The 14,552-nt window shown below is 45.3% G+C and overlaps 2 protein-coding genes across 2 annotated transcripts; one reads left to right on the forward strand and one right to left on the reverse strand.

The window, feature by feature from the left end:
* Window positions 1-215: 215 nt before the first annotated feature.
* Window positions 216-5,198, reverse strand: Alg2 (ALG2 alpha-1,3/1,6-mannosyltransferase). The gene is made up of 2 exons (XM_021650180.2): window positions 4,788-5,198; window positions 216-2,809 (listed from the first exon to the last, which is right to left on the reverse strand). The coding sequence occupies exons 1-2, from the start codon at window positions 5,130-5,132 to the stop codon at window positions 1,910-1,912; spliced, it is 1,245 nt and encodes a 414-aa protein (XP_021505855.1). The 5' UTR covers window positions 5,133-5,198; the 3' UTR covers window positions 216-1,909.
* Window positions 5,199-5,476: 278 nt separating this feature from the next.
* Window positions 5,477-13,081, forward strand: Sec61b (SEC61 translocon subunit beta). Its single transcript, XM_021650176.2, has 4 exons — window positions 5,477-5,570; window positions 5,728-5,825; window positions 9,893-9,994; window positions 12,824-13,081. The coding sequence occupies exons 1-4, from the start codon at window positions 5,568-5,570 to the stop codon at window positions 12,909-12,911; spliced, it is 291 nt and encodes a 96-aa protein (XP_021505851.1). The 5' UTR covers window positions 5,477-5,567; the 3' UTR covers window positions 12,912-13,081.
* The last annotated feature ends 1,471 nt before the right edge of the window (window positions 13,082-14,552 follow it).

Below are 14,552 nucleotides of genomic sequence, written 5' to 3' on the forward strand. Positions count from 1 at the left end.
TTTCCAACTTTCAAGGCAGTGGCTGCGGATAACATCTCCTCACCACACGCCAAGCATTGTTTCTGCACTGTTGTCTTGTTGAAATCTGCCACACCACCCTTCCAGGGAAGCACAACAGGACGATTACCCCACTACACAGATGAAGGAGTTGAGTTGTGTGCAAAGACAACTTTTCTCTATGTCAGCTCTGTGCTCTCAACCATAAAATGGAACACTTGACTACAGCTATTTATTATATTCTTACAGGTGAATTTAGCTTTAAAGGCTAAATCCAATTGAAAGTTGCTTTAATATTTGCACTTACAAGCAACAGGTAAACAATGAACAGTTATGACTGGGCAGTGTCACAGGCATATGGAAGTTGAGGGGCAAGTAGAGGGCCAAGCAAGCTTCACACAAAGGCATTTCAGGGACAGACTGGGAACACTGGCATGCTAAATTCCATAGAGAATATGACACAAACACTAAGAGCTGGAGACTCAGATGACATCAAGAAACACGTCTGAAACATGATCCTCGGACACTTTATAAGCTCAATGTCCTCTGTGGTGGCCATTCTTGGTTGTCAACTTGGCTACATCTGGACTAAAATCCAAAACTGAGCGAGGGCCTGGGAGGGATTTTTTGCTTAACTTGAAGCTGGTAGATTCTCCTTTAATCTCAATCTTGAGGCTCTAACCTGGGCCACACCTTCTGCTGGAAGCCTATATAACGGCTTGGTGGAAGGAAGCTTTTGCTCTTTGCTTGCTTGTCCTTGACTTGTTAGCAAGTACATTCCTTCACTGGCATTAAGAGTCTACTTCTTTAGGACCAGCCGAAACACCCAGCCTCATGGACTGAGCAACTACTGAATTCTTGGACTTTCTGTTTATAGCCATTGTTGGATAAGTAAGACCACAGTCTATAAGTCAATTTAATAAATTTCCTTTTTTGGGGAATTCATTCTGTAAGTGTTGTTTGCTCTTCTAGAGAACCCTGACTAACACATCCACCAAAGGCCTGTGCCCTGAGGCTTGGTCCCCAGCCCACGTTGTTACTGAGCGATGACAGGGCTTTTAGTAGGTAGGGCTAGTGGAAGGAAATTAGGTCATTAAGGGGCATTCTCGAGAAAGGGATATTGGACCCTTTCTGTCTCTTTTTGATACACTGTCCTTTCACAGGCTCAAAGAAATTAGGCCAAACATGGGCAATCTCTGACACAGTAAGCCAAAACATGTATGACGATATTCCTTCTCCATGTCAACTGTCTTGTTTACCGTAGTCTTCTGACTTCTGGGTTAGTTATTTAACAAGATGAAAGCAGAGCATGGAGGCCCAGACCTAATATTCCAGTCTTTTCCTATGCCAAACATCTTTTATTGTGTTGCAGTAAGAAAACAAAAGTACAAAAACCAATAAATAATACTGAGCACTCTTGCTACAGATCCAGGCAAAAATTCAAACAAAAATTTCCTAGCAGCTACTAGAGACACTTTAAATACACTGAGTGTGGGAACCACAGAGGCCTCGTTCCTGTCACACTCTGAAGTCAAATCAATAGACTATAACAATGGTCAGACCTAAACTAGTAAAGCCAATTAAGGCACTGGATGATTAAACCTTTATATATAAAGGGACAATAATCCAGAAAAATAGAATTAAAATAGTCTGCTGGCAGCAGATTTCTACCATTCTTCCTATAACACTGATGAGATTTGGAATGATTACAGCATTAAGGATATTTTCAGAGAATAACAGGTAGGCTACTGGACACAGGAGGTTCACATTCAGGACTCAAGTCTACTTTAAAAAAAATGATCTCACTAGCACTAGATTCTAGCTCCTTTTTTTGGTTTTAAAAGTGCTTCTACAACCCATAAGAAGGATTGCAGGGCAAGTAGCATACAGACCCTACAGTATACTCTCCTGACTACGCCAGCTGGGTGACATAATCGAAGAGCTGATCTGCAAAGGCCTCAGCAGAAAACTTCTCCGCCACCCTGGCTTTTCCAGCCAGGCCCATGGTAGATTTTAAGGATGGTTTGTAGATGAACTTTTCCATTGCTTCTGAGAAGTGCACTGGGTCGGGCTCACACAGAAAGCCCGTGACCTTATGGACAACAGTCTCCAAGGGCCCACCCGAATTAACAGCGATGACTGGGCACTGCATGTACATGGCTTCCAGAGGGACGATGCCGAAGTGCTCGTTGCTCGGAGTGTAAAGCACACATAAGCAGGCGTGGAGGAGTGAGATCTTCTGTCTGTCTGAGAAGGACCGCAGGAAGGTCACATGCCGCTCAAGGTCTGACTGCTGCACTATTTTCTTCAGCTCCTTGTAGTGTTCCACGTTCTCCAGGATTCGATCGTCGTAACCACCGGCCATGAACAGATGAACCCTCTCCCAGTCTTGAGACGGCAACCGACTACGAAGCTGGACGAGGGCGCTCAGTGCCAAGGGCAGATTTTTCTTCCTTTCGTATCTGTTGATAGAGAGGAACAGGTATTGTTTCCCCTTAGGGTGTAGGTCACCCAGCTTGTCAGGAACAGCCAAGTCAAAGCTGGCGATATTCAGAGACGGGTAGAGTACATCAGGGTTTCTGTGAGACAGGGTCTTGAAGGTTTCCTTAAAGACAGAAGCTGTGTACTGGCTGTTGACCAAGATGCGATCTGCCATGCCTGTGGTGTATTCCTCGATCCAGTCAATGGGGACCCTGTAGAACCTCTTCAGAGCAGAATTTCTCTGGGAAAGCAGCAGATCTGGGAAGTGACAGTAAAATATGACCCTCTTACGCCGTCTGGCCAGTTTGAACACTGGGATGCAGGCAGACACCTAACGAAGGTAAAACAGTAGGTAAGAGACTGGTCATCTCAGCCGCCATGGGCACACTCTTCCGTCTGTTACAGCCTGGCTGCCTGGTATATTACTGAATCCTCAGGGTGGTTCACTGCAACTCAGGATCATAAACCCCAGAGCAATCAGCACCTGTAAGCATGCTTTAGAGTGTAGCAGCTGACAGAGTCCATTACAGAGCAGAGCATGGGGAGGTCTAGCACAGACTGGGGGAGAATAAAGTCACACGGTTGGGAGGTGGATTTGGAAACTGCTATTGACATTTATGATGAACTACTTGATGACCCCCACCCCCAGGAGTTTCCTCAGAGGACTGTGTAAGGAGTGAGATTAGTGCAGTATGAGGCTGCCACATCTAGTCACACACACACACACACACACACACACACACACAAAAAAAAAAAACAAAAACAAAAAACAACAACTGGTTGCAATGTCAGTGTCCTTTAGGGAAGACTGGAATGCTTACAGTACATTTGCATAAAGGGGACTTTCCAGCCACTTAAGACACTGATAGAGAGGAACAGGAATTGTTTTCTCTGGATCTAGAATATCAATAAGCAAGGATATCTCCAAGTTTTGCAGAACACAAGCAACAGCAGGTGAATTGAATCCCAATCACATACAAGTAAGATGTAGCAGGAAACAGACACACATATACTGGAGCAGCCATATATCACTTCTGAAAGATGCAGAAGAAACTGCTCACAGTGGCTCTCTCAAGGATGGAAACGGGATTTTTACATTATACTTCCTATGTGAACTTTTACTCCTGAGTAAATGTTAATTCTCAATTAAAAAAAAAAAAAATGGGGCTGAGGTGTTGGCTCCAGGAACTCAGGGTATGGCCCTCATACCTGCTGGAAAGTCTAGCCACATCTTTCGGTTTCAGCGAGAGATCCTGACTCCAGTGTTCAGGTGGAGATGGAGAAAGCTATCTGACACTGACCTCCGGTTTCCACATGCAAGTCCAGACACTTGTATAGACACAAATATACCCACCAACCTCCTGCCAACACCCAAACGCTGAGCTGTAACAACACCTAAGAAACAAGCCTAGTATGGCTACAGGGCAGGTTGGGTTGAATGCTATTTACTAAAAGCTTGGACTTCAGTCCAGGAAGGTGGCCTACATTGGAAACTCAGCACTGGAGAGGTAGAGGCAAGAAAGAGGATGTCAGTTGGGAGGCCAGCCTGGGGCCACTTATCAAGGCATAACAAAATAACTTTGGACTTTTCTCCAAAGATTGATGGAGACCACAGCAAAGTCTTAATGGGGGCATGATATGTTTAGCTTGACTTTAATCCATGGCACTGCTAAGTACTGGAATGGCGGTATTAGGAAGACTGGAAAGGGTGGGATGGATGGGACCTGAAAGCAGAGGCAACAGGAATAACAGAGAAGAAAGAAAAGAGTAAACGGAGTCAAGGATACAAGGAGTGCCCAGAAGGCGACTTTTTTTTAATGCCAGCGAGGGCCCCCTCAAAAACCAACCAACCAACCAACCAACCATTTCAGTCCCGGTACTAAGCATTTAAAATGCAGGCATGTAGCCGGGCATGGTGGCGCTCGGCTTTGAGCCAAGCACTTGGGGAGGCAGAGGCAGGCAGATCGCTGTGAGTTCCAAGTCAGCCTGGTCCACAAATAGAGGACCAACCAGGGCAACCAAGGCTACACATAGAAACCCTGTCTCAAAAAAAAAAAAAATAAAATAAAATAAATAAATAAATAAATAAATAAATAATAAGGCATGTGAGCCCTACCTCAAGGAAGGGTCTTCAACCCTTCAAACAAGGGGTGGGTGGGGGAGGTGTTCTTGTGATCTGCCATTTTACAGGGTCCATACTAAAACTGGGGCCAGTTCTCTCGCTGGGGACTCCTGCTGGACAGTTCAAAAAAATACCCCAGAACAGAGGTCTCTCCCCGCCCCCAGCCAAGAACTGGTGGCCGCCTCACCTGGTCGCACACCACCACATCGAACTCCTCACCGGAGAGAAATATCACGTAGAGCGCCAGAAAGACCATGCGCACGTAGGCGCAGATGGCGGCGCCGCGGCCGCCCCAGCCCAGGCTGCGAGGCAGCCAGTCCCCGGCGCAGTGCACCGGGAGCTCGCGGCTCTCGATGAAGCAGTGGCATGGGTCGTAGTGCGCCGTCCATATCTTCACGTCACAGCCGTACTCCTGCAGGGCTAGGGCCGCGTCCAGCACCACCCGCTCCGCACCGCCCACGCCCAGGTCTGGGTGCAGAAACAACACAGATGGGGGATAAACCCGCCGGGTTCGGTACAGGTTGTCGGCCATGGTAGAGAAGCCGCGCCTGCGCTCTACGCCCGAGCTGCTGCAGACTCCGCCCCTGGCCTTGGGGCGCCAGAAAGCCCACCCGGCTCAACTACGCGTGCGTCAGTTTAGGACACATCAGCGGCAAACGTGTGGGCGCTAGGGAAATGCCTGACTTAATTTCTCGTGTGAACATGTCCAAATCTTTTCATTTGGTGATATTAGACCCTGTGAAAGACAGTAAAATCAAACAAAAGAGGAGAAAGTCCTGTGGAGTTACACGGCGCAGTTATTCTCGGCATAATCTTCACAGGCATATCTTAAGACAGCTCAGATATCCTAGTGCCTGCGAAGACCCTGCCAGCCGGCCGGGGGCGGTGCCAGAGTCTGTCTGAGCTCTCTGAGTCTCAGCAACTTCGCGACTGTCTTCTTCTGAGCTCGCTGTTCTCAAGCACCAACATGGTACGTGGTACCCGTTTCCAGGCGCCGCGCTAGCCCCTGTCTTGGTCTCCCTCCCTTTCCGGGACCTCATTGCTTTCCCCAGCTTCCCGGGTGGTTGTGCGGTCGGGGGTCTTAAGAGGGTGGGCATTGCTCACTGTCTGTCTGCTTCTCTTTGCAGCCGGGTCCGACGCCCAGTGGCACCAACGTGGGCTCCTCAGGGCGCTCTCCCAGCAAAGCGGTGGCCGCGCGGGCGGCGGGATCTACTGTCCGGCAGAGGTAAGTGTCCCGGGAGTGGTCCTGGGAGTTCGCATTACCAGAAGAGCAAGGTGGGAAGATTCTTATGGGCCGGGTGAGCCCGAGCTGACGTGGCCAAACAGTAGTTAAAGGCCTTTTGGTAGGGAGACGTGGTTTCCCCCCTTGATCAGTTTAACGCACCACCTTAGTTAAAGGGAACTTAAGTTAGACCAGGATCAGGAACGACTTTGGGAAAAGCAATGGCATAAGGCTGGTGTCTGGGGCTTTACCTTCAGACTTCCATCTGGAGGTCCCGTACACAGTTTAACAAAGCTTGCCTTACACGACAGTATGTCACCCTTGTTCCCCATTCTAGTTGTGCGTGTGTCTTTCTTTTTGTGTATGTATAATATATATATTATACATATACATATATATGTTTATACACGTGTGCGCACGCGTGTGCGTGTATGTGTGTGTGTGTTTTGCATGCACATGTATGAGCATGTGCATCATGATCTTGCCCGATGTCCTGTCCTCGGATGTTGGAAGAGTGCATCAGATCATCTGGAGCTGCAATAATGATTGATTGTGAGTCACCACATGCGTATTGGAGACCAATTTTGCGTCCTTTGTAGGAGTAACAAGTACTTTTAACCTCTAAACCATTTCTCCAACTTCAATATCTCCTTATTTTTAAATATCTCTGCTATACACTTACTTACAGAAAGCCAGAAACTCCAGTCATTTTGTTTGTTTGTTATTTGTTGTATCTTCCCTATCCAATCATAGGAAGACTTTCTCATTACTGTTCTTCCTCTGTTTCTGTTGATTCAGTGTAGCCCTCAACTTCGACTTTGCATTTTCACTACTGTCTATCCTCAGCAGTTACTCTTCCACTTAGTTCCACTTAGGTTTTCTGGTGGCTGTATGTTTAAAAAGGAAGCCTTTGGGGGGATGCGAGGGCTTTCCTTTCTTCCTCCTGTGATCCAGCAATTAATAGCTCACTACATTCTCTGAGCTCACTACCCTCATTAGGCCTGCTCTCTTCTCAACTATTTATTTATTTGTTTATTTGACAGTCTCAGGCTGCTCTGTTCTCATCTATCTATCTATCTATCTATCTATCTATCTATCTATCTATCTATTTATCTATCTGACAGTCTCAAGTCTGCTCTGGTCTCAACTTATTTATGTATTTATTTTACAGTCTCACATAACCCATATAATTATAATCATCCTGCCTTCATGGTAGGATGAGAGTTTTGCTAATAGTGCTCATCTCCTCTGTTTGACAGAGAGTCTGCTCAAATCCTCTTTTTCAACTCCTGTCTTAAATCATGCCACAATAAGCCGACTGAGGGAATCAATCAACCCTTTTTATGTTTTTGGAATAACTAGTAAGGGTTTTTGGAGCGAGGCATAGATAGGCCTTGAAAACTGAAAGGAGTACTTTAAAATTACCCTTAAGAATGTGACGAGGAGTTGGGTGCGGGGCTGCACACTGTGATCCCAGCTCTCAGGGAGGCAGAGGCAGGCGGACCTCTGCGAGTTGGCAGCCAGCCTGGTCTACAAGTCGAGTCCAGGATAGCCAAGGCCACACAGAGAAACCCTGTCTTGAAAACCATTAAAAAAAATTGCTGAGGAAGGCTTGGGGATATATGGGTTTAGCTCAGTAATGGAGAGCTTGCCTAGCATGTGCAAGGACATGATCCCTAACACCGCAGACAAAACACAGTACAAACAACAACAAAAGAGGATGTGAAGGACTTTTGTTGAGGATGTGAAGAATCTAAATGCTGCAGTAGTGAATCTAAACTAGGTGGTTTGAACATGTATCTAAAACATGCAGCTTGGAGAAGAAAGTTGTACTAGAACTATCAGAAATGATGAATGACTTCATGCCACTGAGTGTCACTAAGATATTCAAGGGAAGTGTATCGACTTACCGCTTGGGTTATATGGGCCTAGGAGCCTGTGTTGTTGCTGGCTGGACTTTCAGAGACTCTTTGTGCTAGTCTTGTAGGTGTGTATAGTTCCTTAGGGATTGGTTTCTGTTCAGAAGGAGTTAATAGGGAAGTTTGACTATCTGAGAATTTTTAAAAACCAGAAGGTACATATTTATGAAATTATTAAAGTATAATAAATGAAAAGGAGGCAACTAGTGCACAAGTAAGGTAGGTGACAGATGCAACTTTGAAGGATATGGCTATGGATGCTATGTTTTAGGATCTAGACTTGTAGGTCCTGTAAAATTAAACAGCCTGTGGCTATATGTATGGAGAGACAGTAAAAAATTCATTCTAGAAACTTGTTTCTGGTTAGGTAATTGTAATTGCTGTTGGCTGTCTTGGACTATGTCAATTATCTGAAAAGAAGCTGGAGCTTATGGTTAGTGATGCTTTGCTCTATGTAGTGTGCAATTTGTATCTCTCTGAAGTAGCAGTAGTAATAATGCCTCAGAGAAGAAATGTGTGGGGATTAAAGTTGGGGTTACAGTCTTTGCTATGCCAAATAAAACCGAAAAGGAAGCCGCTACAAGAATGAAAAGGAGCGATGATACTTTAGAAACCACAGACTACAAAGTGCTAGCTACATGGTGTTCATGCAGAAGTGATAGGAGTTAGAACTCCTAAGATGGTGGAACAATTAGGGAAATTAAGACAGTCATCAAATAATAACTAAAGGTCTGTCACATGTCAACTTTTTCTTTACGTTGGAGAATGTATTTGAATAAAAGATAGTCAGGGTTTATCTGCATTCTGTGAGCTGCTTCCCAATGTGGGAGGCCATGAAAAACCAAGGCAAATAAAATAGATTATGTAATTTCAAGTGATGGATGCAATAAATTAAGGAAGCTGGCCAGGCCTGGTGGCACATGACTTTAATCACAGCACTTGGGAGGCAGAGGCAGGCAAATCTCTGTGAGTCTGAGGCCAGCCTGGTCTACAAAGTGAGTCCGAGACAGCTAGAGCTCCACACACAAACCCTGTTTTGGGGGACAAAATTATATATATATATATATATATATATATGTATGTATATATAATACACATATATATGCAATATATGTATATATAATACACATATATATGTATATATATAAATTAAGGAAGCTGGGTGAGGAAGGAGGGAGGGTGGATAGTTTGGGAGGGTAACTCAGGGTGAGTGGCTCATGAGTACCTATGAGATACAGGGGAGCTAGTGACACTGGTCTAGGGAGGATAGGCCATCTAGGCAAAAGGAATGGTAAATGTACAGGTACGTCAGTGAGCTGGGGTTGCTCCAGCACATGCCAGCAGCCATAGTGGTAGACCAAAGCATGGATGTGGCTAGGGAGAACAGCTTTACAGTAAAGTGCACGAAGGAGGTGTAGGCTCTGTTGGGTTAAGAGATTAAAGTAGCCTCTGTCAGGTACCTCAGCTAGCTTTCCAGATAAGGTGATGAGGGCACAGGGCTGGGTAATGCCCCCTGCCCTCAGGATGATAGCTGCTAGGAGAGTCTGGTCTGGTGTTGGTCCTAAGTGTCCATATGTTTGGTCCGCTCTGTCTGCCATGACGGCTCTATATACCAGCCTCCATCCTTTTACAAAGGAGAAGTTCTGGTTGCGTATTTTCTGCTTTTTATATAATGTCCCTCTCCAAGACTGATGGTCAGTAAATCAAAGTAGCTCAAGTACATTGCAGAGTAACTAGTTCATCATGTGCATGCTCAATTTGGGGGACCTTGATATAATTAAAGTTTAATGCTTTTTCCTAACTTTGTAGCAAGTCATTTATTTTTAAGCCCTCTTTTTAAAGTAGTCTTTCCAAAATGAAATTATAGGTTAAGGGCATATATAGATTGAGCTTTCTTACTTAGTTTCACAGAAATTCCTAGGAAGACAAACTGAGGCACTGTCCATTGAGGAGGCTAGATGTGGAGAGGCAGTTACTGTTCATATTGGCACATGACAGGAAGTGCTCAGTTCATAGGACATAAGATCAGAGACGCAAAGGTGGTTTGAGTTTATTCTAGTAAAAAAGATGTTTCTTCTTACAGGTTTCTTTTTTTAATGTTACTAAGAGGATTTCTAAGAGGCTAAGTAATGATTTTTTTATCCCTTTCAGAAAAAATGCCAGTTGTGGAACCAGGAGCGCAGGCCGCACCACCTCTGCAGGGACTGGGGGGATGTGGCGATTCTACACAGAAGATTCCCCAGGGCTCAAAGTGTAAGTCATGGAGCAGACCTGTGGAGCGTCTGTTCTTGTGACAGTGTGTGGGAGCTGTCTCTGGTAATTCACTGCCTTTGTGCTGGGTGGGCTGGGGCTAGCCTGTTCCTCAGCTAATGAGTCAGATACTGATGACACCTTTCTGGGAGTGATGGAAAGGAAAGACAGCCTCCTGTGGCTGTGTCAGGTGTAAATGATGGGCACAGAGAACTGGAGGGAAGCTGCTTAATTAGAGGAAATCGCTCTTCATTTGGTGCTCCTGCCCCATGCTGAGAATTGGGCGGAGCCATTTGAATAGGAACTGGGTGATTTTTCAAAGTTGCCCTGAGGCAGAAGCTGATATTACTACAACCTAATGGAAATTTCCCATTATGTTGTGTTACCCAAAGTTGCTTGGCTTCCTTGCTGTGGAGAGCAGACCAGGGGGTTCAATGTATCACTTTCCAGGTTTAGCCCTGGGAGGACTCATGAGAAGTGACTGTCCAGGCAGCATTTATCTTGCGCCTCACTTACCTCTTAGGCCAGGCGTCTGGTACTATGGCCCCCTTTCTGCTGCTTCCTAACTAAACCCTGTGAATAAGGAATGATAATAATAACAGCAACTCTCCTTTGTGTAGCAAAGTATTTTCTCTGTTTTGATCTGACTGGCCTTCCTGAGGTAGGAGCTGTGCCATTTTGCAGAGGCAAAGAGGTACTCAGACACAAATGGTAGGCAGAGTGCACCTGACTGCTGAGGCCCATGCTTTCCTATTGCTGTCTGGTAGAAAAGAGACAGAAATGCAGTTAGCTTAAACACTTTGGCTTAGATTACAGTTTATGATCTGTGGGATTTGGTTTAATTTATTTATTGTATTTTTTCTAAATATATTTTTTGTTTTTTCTTTTGGTGGCAGGGTCTTACTTTGTAGCCAGGTTAACCTGGAACTTGCCATCTTTCTGCCTCCGCCTCTTGAGCACTGGAATTATAGATGCATGTGACCATGCCTGCGCCTTCCCCTCCCCCTAGTATATTGGCAATTTGTAAAAATTGTATTTAGGAAGCAGTTCATCTGCTAAGGTTTTCTGAGCTGGTGGCATTCTGACAGCCTTTGGTGATTGTTAGAGACGATTTTTCTTCTTGCTGGAGGAGGAGCCTTGTATTCCCTTGCTCTTCTCAGTGGCCCTGAAGCTCACTTTAAATTCCTCAGAAAGGTGGGACCCTTCTGTGGGCAAGTTTGGCTCATGCTTACCCTGGGCGTCCTTCAGTTGGTCTTCCCAGGAAGTGGTAGAAACTGTCCTTTGAAGTTTCATAAGCAGGATCCTAAATATATCAGAGAAATAGGCTTTGGTGAAAGGGCACAGTTGAGAATTCCTGCCTACACCAACACCTTTGAACTTTTTTTTATTATTTTATTATTTTTTGGGGGGGCTCATTCTGGGGACTCTGTAAGATTCTCAGATGGATAATAGTGTTTCCTAAGAGCCTCTGTGAGTCTGCCATGTGTGTATGTAGCTCTAAGATCTGTGCCATAGTAGCCCTCTTTAAAGATGGGGAGACAGACTTGAAAATAAGGAATGGGCCACAGGCAAGCTTGTGAGTGACAGGCATCCACACTCGGCTGAGCACCGGATCCTCGGCTCTGCCCTCTGGCCGATGCGCTAGTGTCTGGCAGTAAGAGAGGATCAAGTGCAGTGTGGCGGTGCTCCCTCCACACCTTTGTGAACCTGCTTATTCTCCAATTGTACAGACTTCAGAATGAGGTAGCAGAGACCTTGATCTCTGCGGTGTTTATTTTCCAGTCTGATACTGCTGCTGCCTAACCCTGGTGCTGATAATGCCTTGATGACTATGGATTCCTTTTCTGAAATCTCTACTCCCCAGTTGTATCTGGGAGGTGAAGTGTGTTATGTTGAATTCTCCAAACCTGGTGTGGGCAATGCTTAGAGTAAATGTTCACAGCTACAGTCAAAAGCCCTCCCATTAAGAAACACAGAAGCCAGTTCTTTATAGAAGCCTTTGATGTAAAGAAAGGCAGATGAGGGAAATCTATTCCCTTTCTACACTAAGCCCATGAATACAGTCAGTTTAGAGCACACTGCCTGGAACGTGGTGTTAAGATTAGAACTTTGCTGAGGGTGGTGTTGTATGCTTTTAACCCCAGCACTAGGAAGGCAGAGACAGGTGGAATCTGAGTTCAAGGCCAGCCTGGTTTCAGTGTGAGTACTGGGCAGTTAGGTCTATACGTAGAGACCTTGCCTTAGCCAAACCAAACCAAACCAAAAGAGCTTCCAAATTTTACCTCTTCCAAAAGAGGAATCAGAGAGGCCAAGTTCAGATCTCTATTCTGGGTGTTCTGAGGCAAGAATCCATCTGAACCTCAGTTTTCCTTATGTATAAAATGAAATTAATACTCATCTCAGTAGTGTCATGATTTTGTACAGGTTGAACGGGATCATAGATTTAAAAGCATTCTGTGACAATTCATCTGTGTGTCTCATACACTGTAGTTAGACAGAAAAGATTGTCTTAATACATGTTAATTTGAGAAGCTTTGTAAATAGATTATTTGCACATAAGAGTTTGGGAAATTTTTCTTTTTATTATGGAGCATATTAAGTACACAAAATTAGAGTATCTGGAAGATTATCTCTAGGACAGCAGATGGTTTTGTTTGTGTTTTGACAGAAGAGGAGACCGTGCTTTCTGGCATCGTCACACTTTGTCCACAGTATCAGTTTTGGGAATCCCTTTGGGAGGTGTAAACAGCATGCCCGCTCTGCCCCCGGGCAGCCGTTAGTGTTGGGCACACCTTGTTACTGAACTAAGCACGCCTTCTCCTCTCTTTCTAGTGGCCCTGTTCCCGTCCTGGTGATGAGTCTTCTGTTCATCGCTTCTGTATTTATGTTGCACATTTGGGGCAAGTACACGCGTTCGTAGATTTGGCTACGTCCATCTGTCATCTGAAGAAGAAGGAAAAAAAACCAACATATCTTGGACCAAAAGTGTAGTGATTTTCTGCTCATGTGTATTATTTTACAGAGAACAAGAATTGACTTTGAGAAATCATTTTTTTTCTATGGCTAATAAACTTTGGAATTGCTTTATAAGGAGGCTGGTTGCCAGTGCTTTACTGGGCGGGCCCTCGGTGTCTTCCTCCAGCTTTTCCAGCGAGTAGGTAGGCAGTCTTTCCTAGGTAGCTCATTCCTGCAGGATTGACAGTTCCTCATACAACCATGTAGTCATTCAAATCCAAGATGCTCTAATTGGCCTTGGCATGTTTTCCCCAAGGTATTTCCATCCTGTTGATTGTCATTTTGGGTACTTGGTTTTCAGGAAGTGTTCCTTGGGCTCCCATCAGGCAGATCTGTGTGTGAAGGCAGCTGGTACTAAGGGTAAGAGTCAAAGAAATCAGAAACCAGAAATCTTGGCTGAGATGCCTGCTCATTCTGTTCTTTTGTTTTGCTTTTACATTTTTGAGATGGGGTCTTGCTATGGAGCCCAGACTGTCTTGGAACTTGCCATCCTCTTGTCTCCACTCCTCCAGCATGCCCCCGCCAGGCCTGGCTCATTCAGTTCTTTGTGTCTAAAATCATAGGTAATCGTTTGCCTTTTCTCTTCTTCAAGTGTCCAGGGATTTCCATCCACTGAGCTCTCATTTCCAAACCTTCTTTGAAAGAACTAATTTGAGAAATAGGATTTATTGGTAAAATTTTGTTTTTTTAAAAATTAAAGACATTGTAATAGGAGTGAGACAGCACTTTTATAGTACATCTAAATAATTCTGCCCAGAAGTGAGTTTTGGAATTTGGCTTTACCTGTGCTGCCCACTGGGTATGAACAGCAGTTACTGTTCCACGTGACTGGGAATCACCTCAGCAGTGCAGTTCAGGAGCCAAGGGCTCCACAAGGATTCCTGGAGAGCAAGAAAGAAGCAGCCAGTGGTCCAGCAAGATTGCAGCGCTGGAGAGGTGTGTGAGTTACAACCCACCGGGTCACGGTGCTGGCCCCGTGGTCCAGGCAGGGAAAGGTGCCTGCTGCCAAGCCTGATGATCGGAGCTTATTCCCTGGGACCCATGGTAGAGGGAGAGAACCGATCCCCCCACAGATTGTTCTTTAACCACCACATGTGCCAAGACGTGTATGTCCCCAAATAAATAAATAAGCATACATTAAAAAAACAACCAAACATCAAGGCCAGAGGGATGACAGCCTGTGCACTGCTCTTGCAGAAGACCTGCTTTCTGTTCCCAGCTCTCACAGCAGGTAGCTTGTAACTCCCTGCAACTCCAGCTCAGAGCATCCAGCGCCCTCTCCTGGCCCTCGGCTGTACTGCCGCCCTGTGCACATGCACACATAAACAATGAAAACACAATCTTTGACCACGTGGTGTTTTTTTCTCCAGGCTACATTGTGTTGTCCTCCTTCCTCTCTTCCTGTTCATCTGTCTTGTGAGTCTCCTCAAAAAGCCTAGGAACACTAGCAGCATCTACCCCATTCTGCCCCGCCTAGGTATAGGCTGTTTAATCAACCAATCAGGTGTGTCTTAGGCTGGTTTACACAAACAAGAATGGGCGTATC

This window comes from Meriones unguiculatus, chromosome 3 (genome assembly GCF_030254825.1).
Source record: "Meriones unguiculatus strain TT.TT164.6M chromosome 3, Bangor_MerUng_6.1, whole genome shotgun sequence".
Classification (NCBI taxonomy): Eukaryota; Metazoa; Chordata; class Mammalia; order Rodentia; family Muridae; genus Meriones; species Meriones unguiculatus.

Excerpts from the sequence above, each read along its gene's own strand:
- Sec61b (XM_021650176.2), top strand. Across the intron at positions 5,826-9,892 it reads GGATCTACTGTCCGGCAGAG|AAAAAATGCCAGTTGTGGAA; the intron begins GTAAGTGTCCCG and ends TATCCCTTTCAG. Across the intron at positions 9,995-12,823 it reads GATTCCCCAGGGCTCAAAGT|TGGCCCTGTTCCCGTCCTGG; the intron begins GTAAGTCATGGA and ends CTCTCTTTCTAG.
- Alg2 (XM_021650180.2), bottom strand. The coding sequence starts at position 5,132 with ATGGCCGACAACCTGTACCGAACCCGGCGGGTTTATCCCCCATCTGTG. Across the intron at positions 2,810-4,787 it reads ATGTGGTGGTGTGCGACCAG|GTGTCTGCCTGCATCCCAGT; the intron begins GTGAGGCGGCCA and ends TACCTTCGTTAG.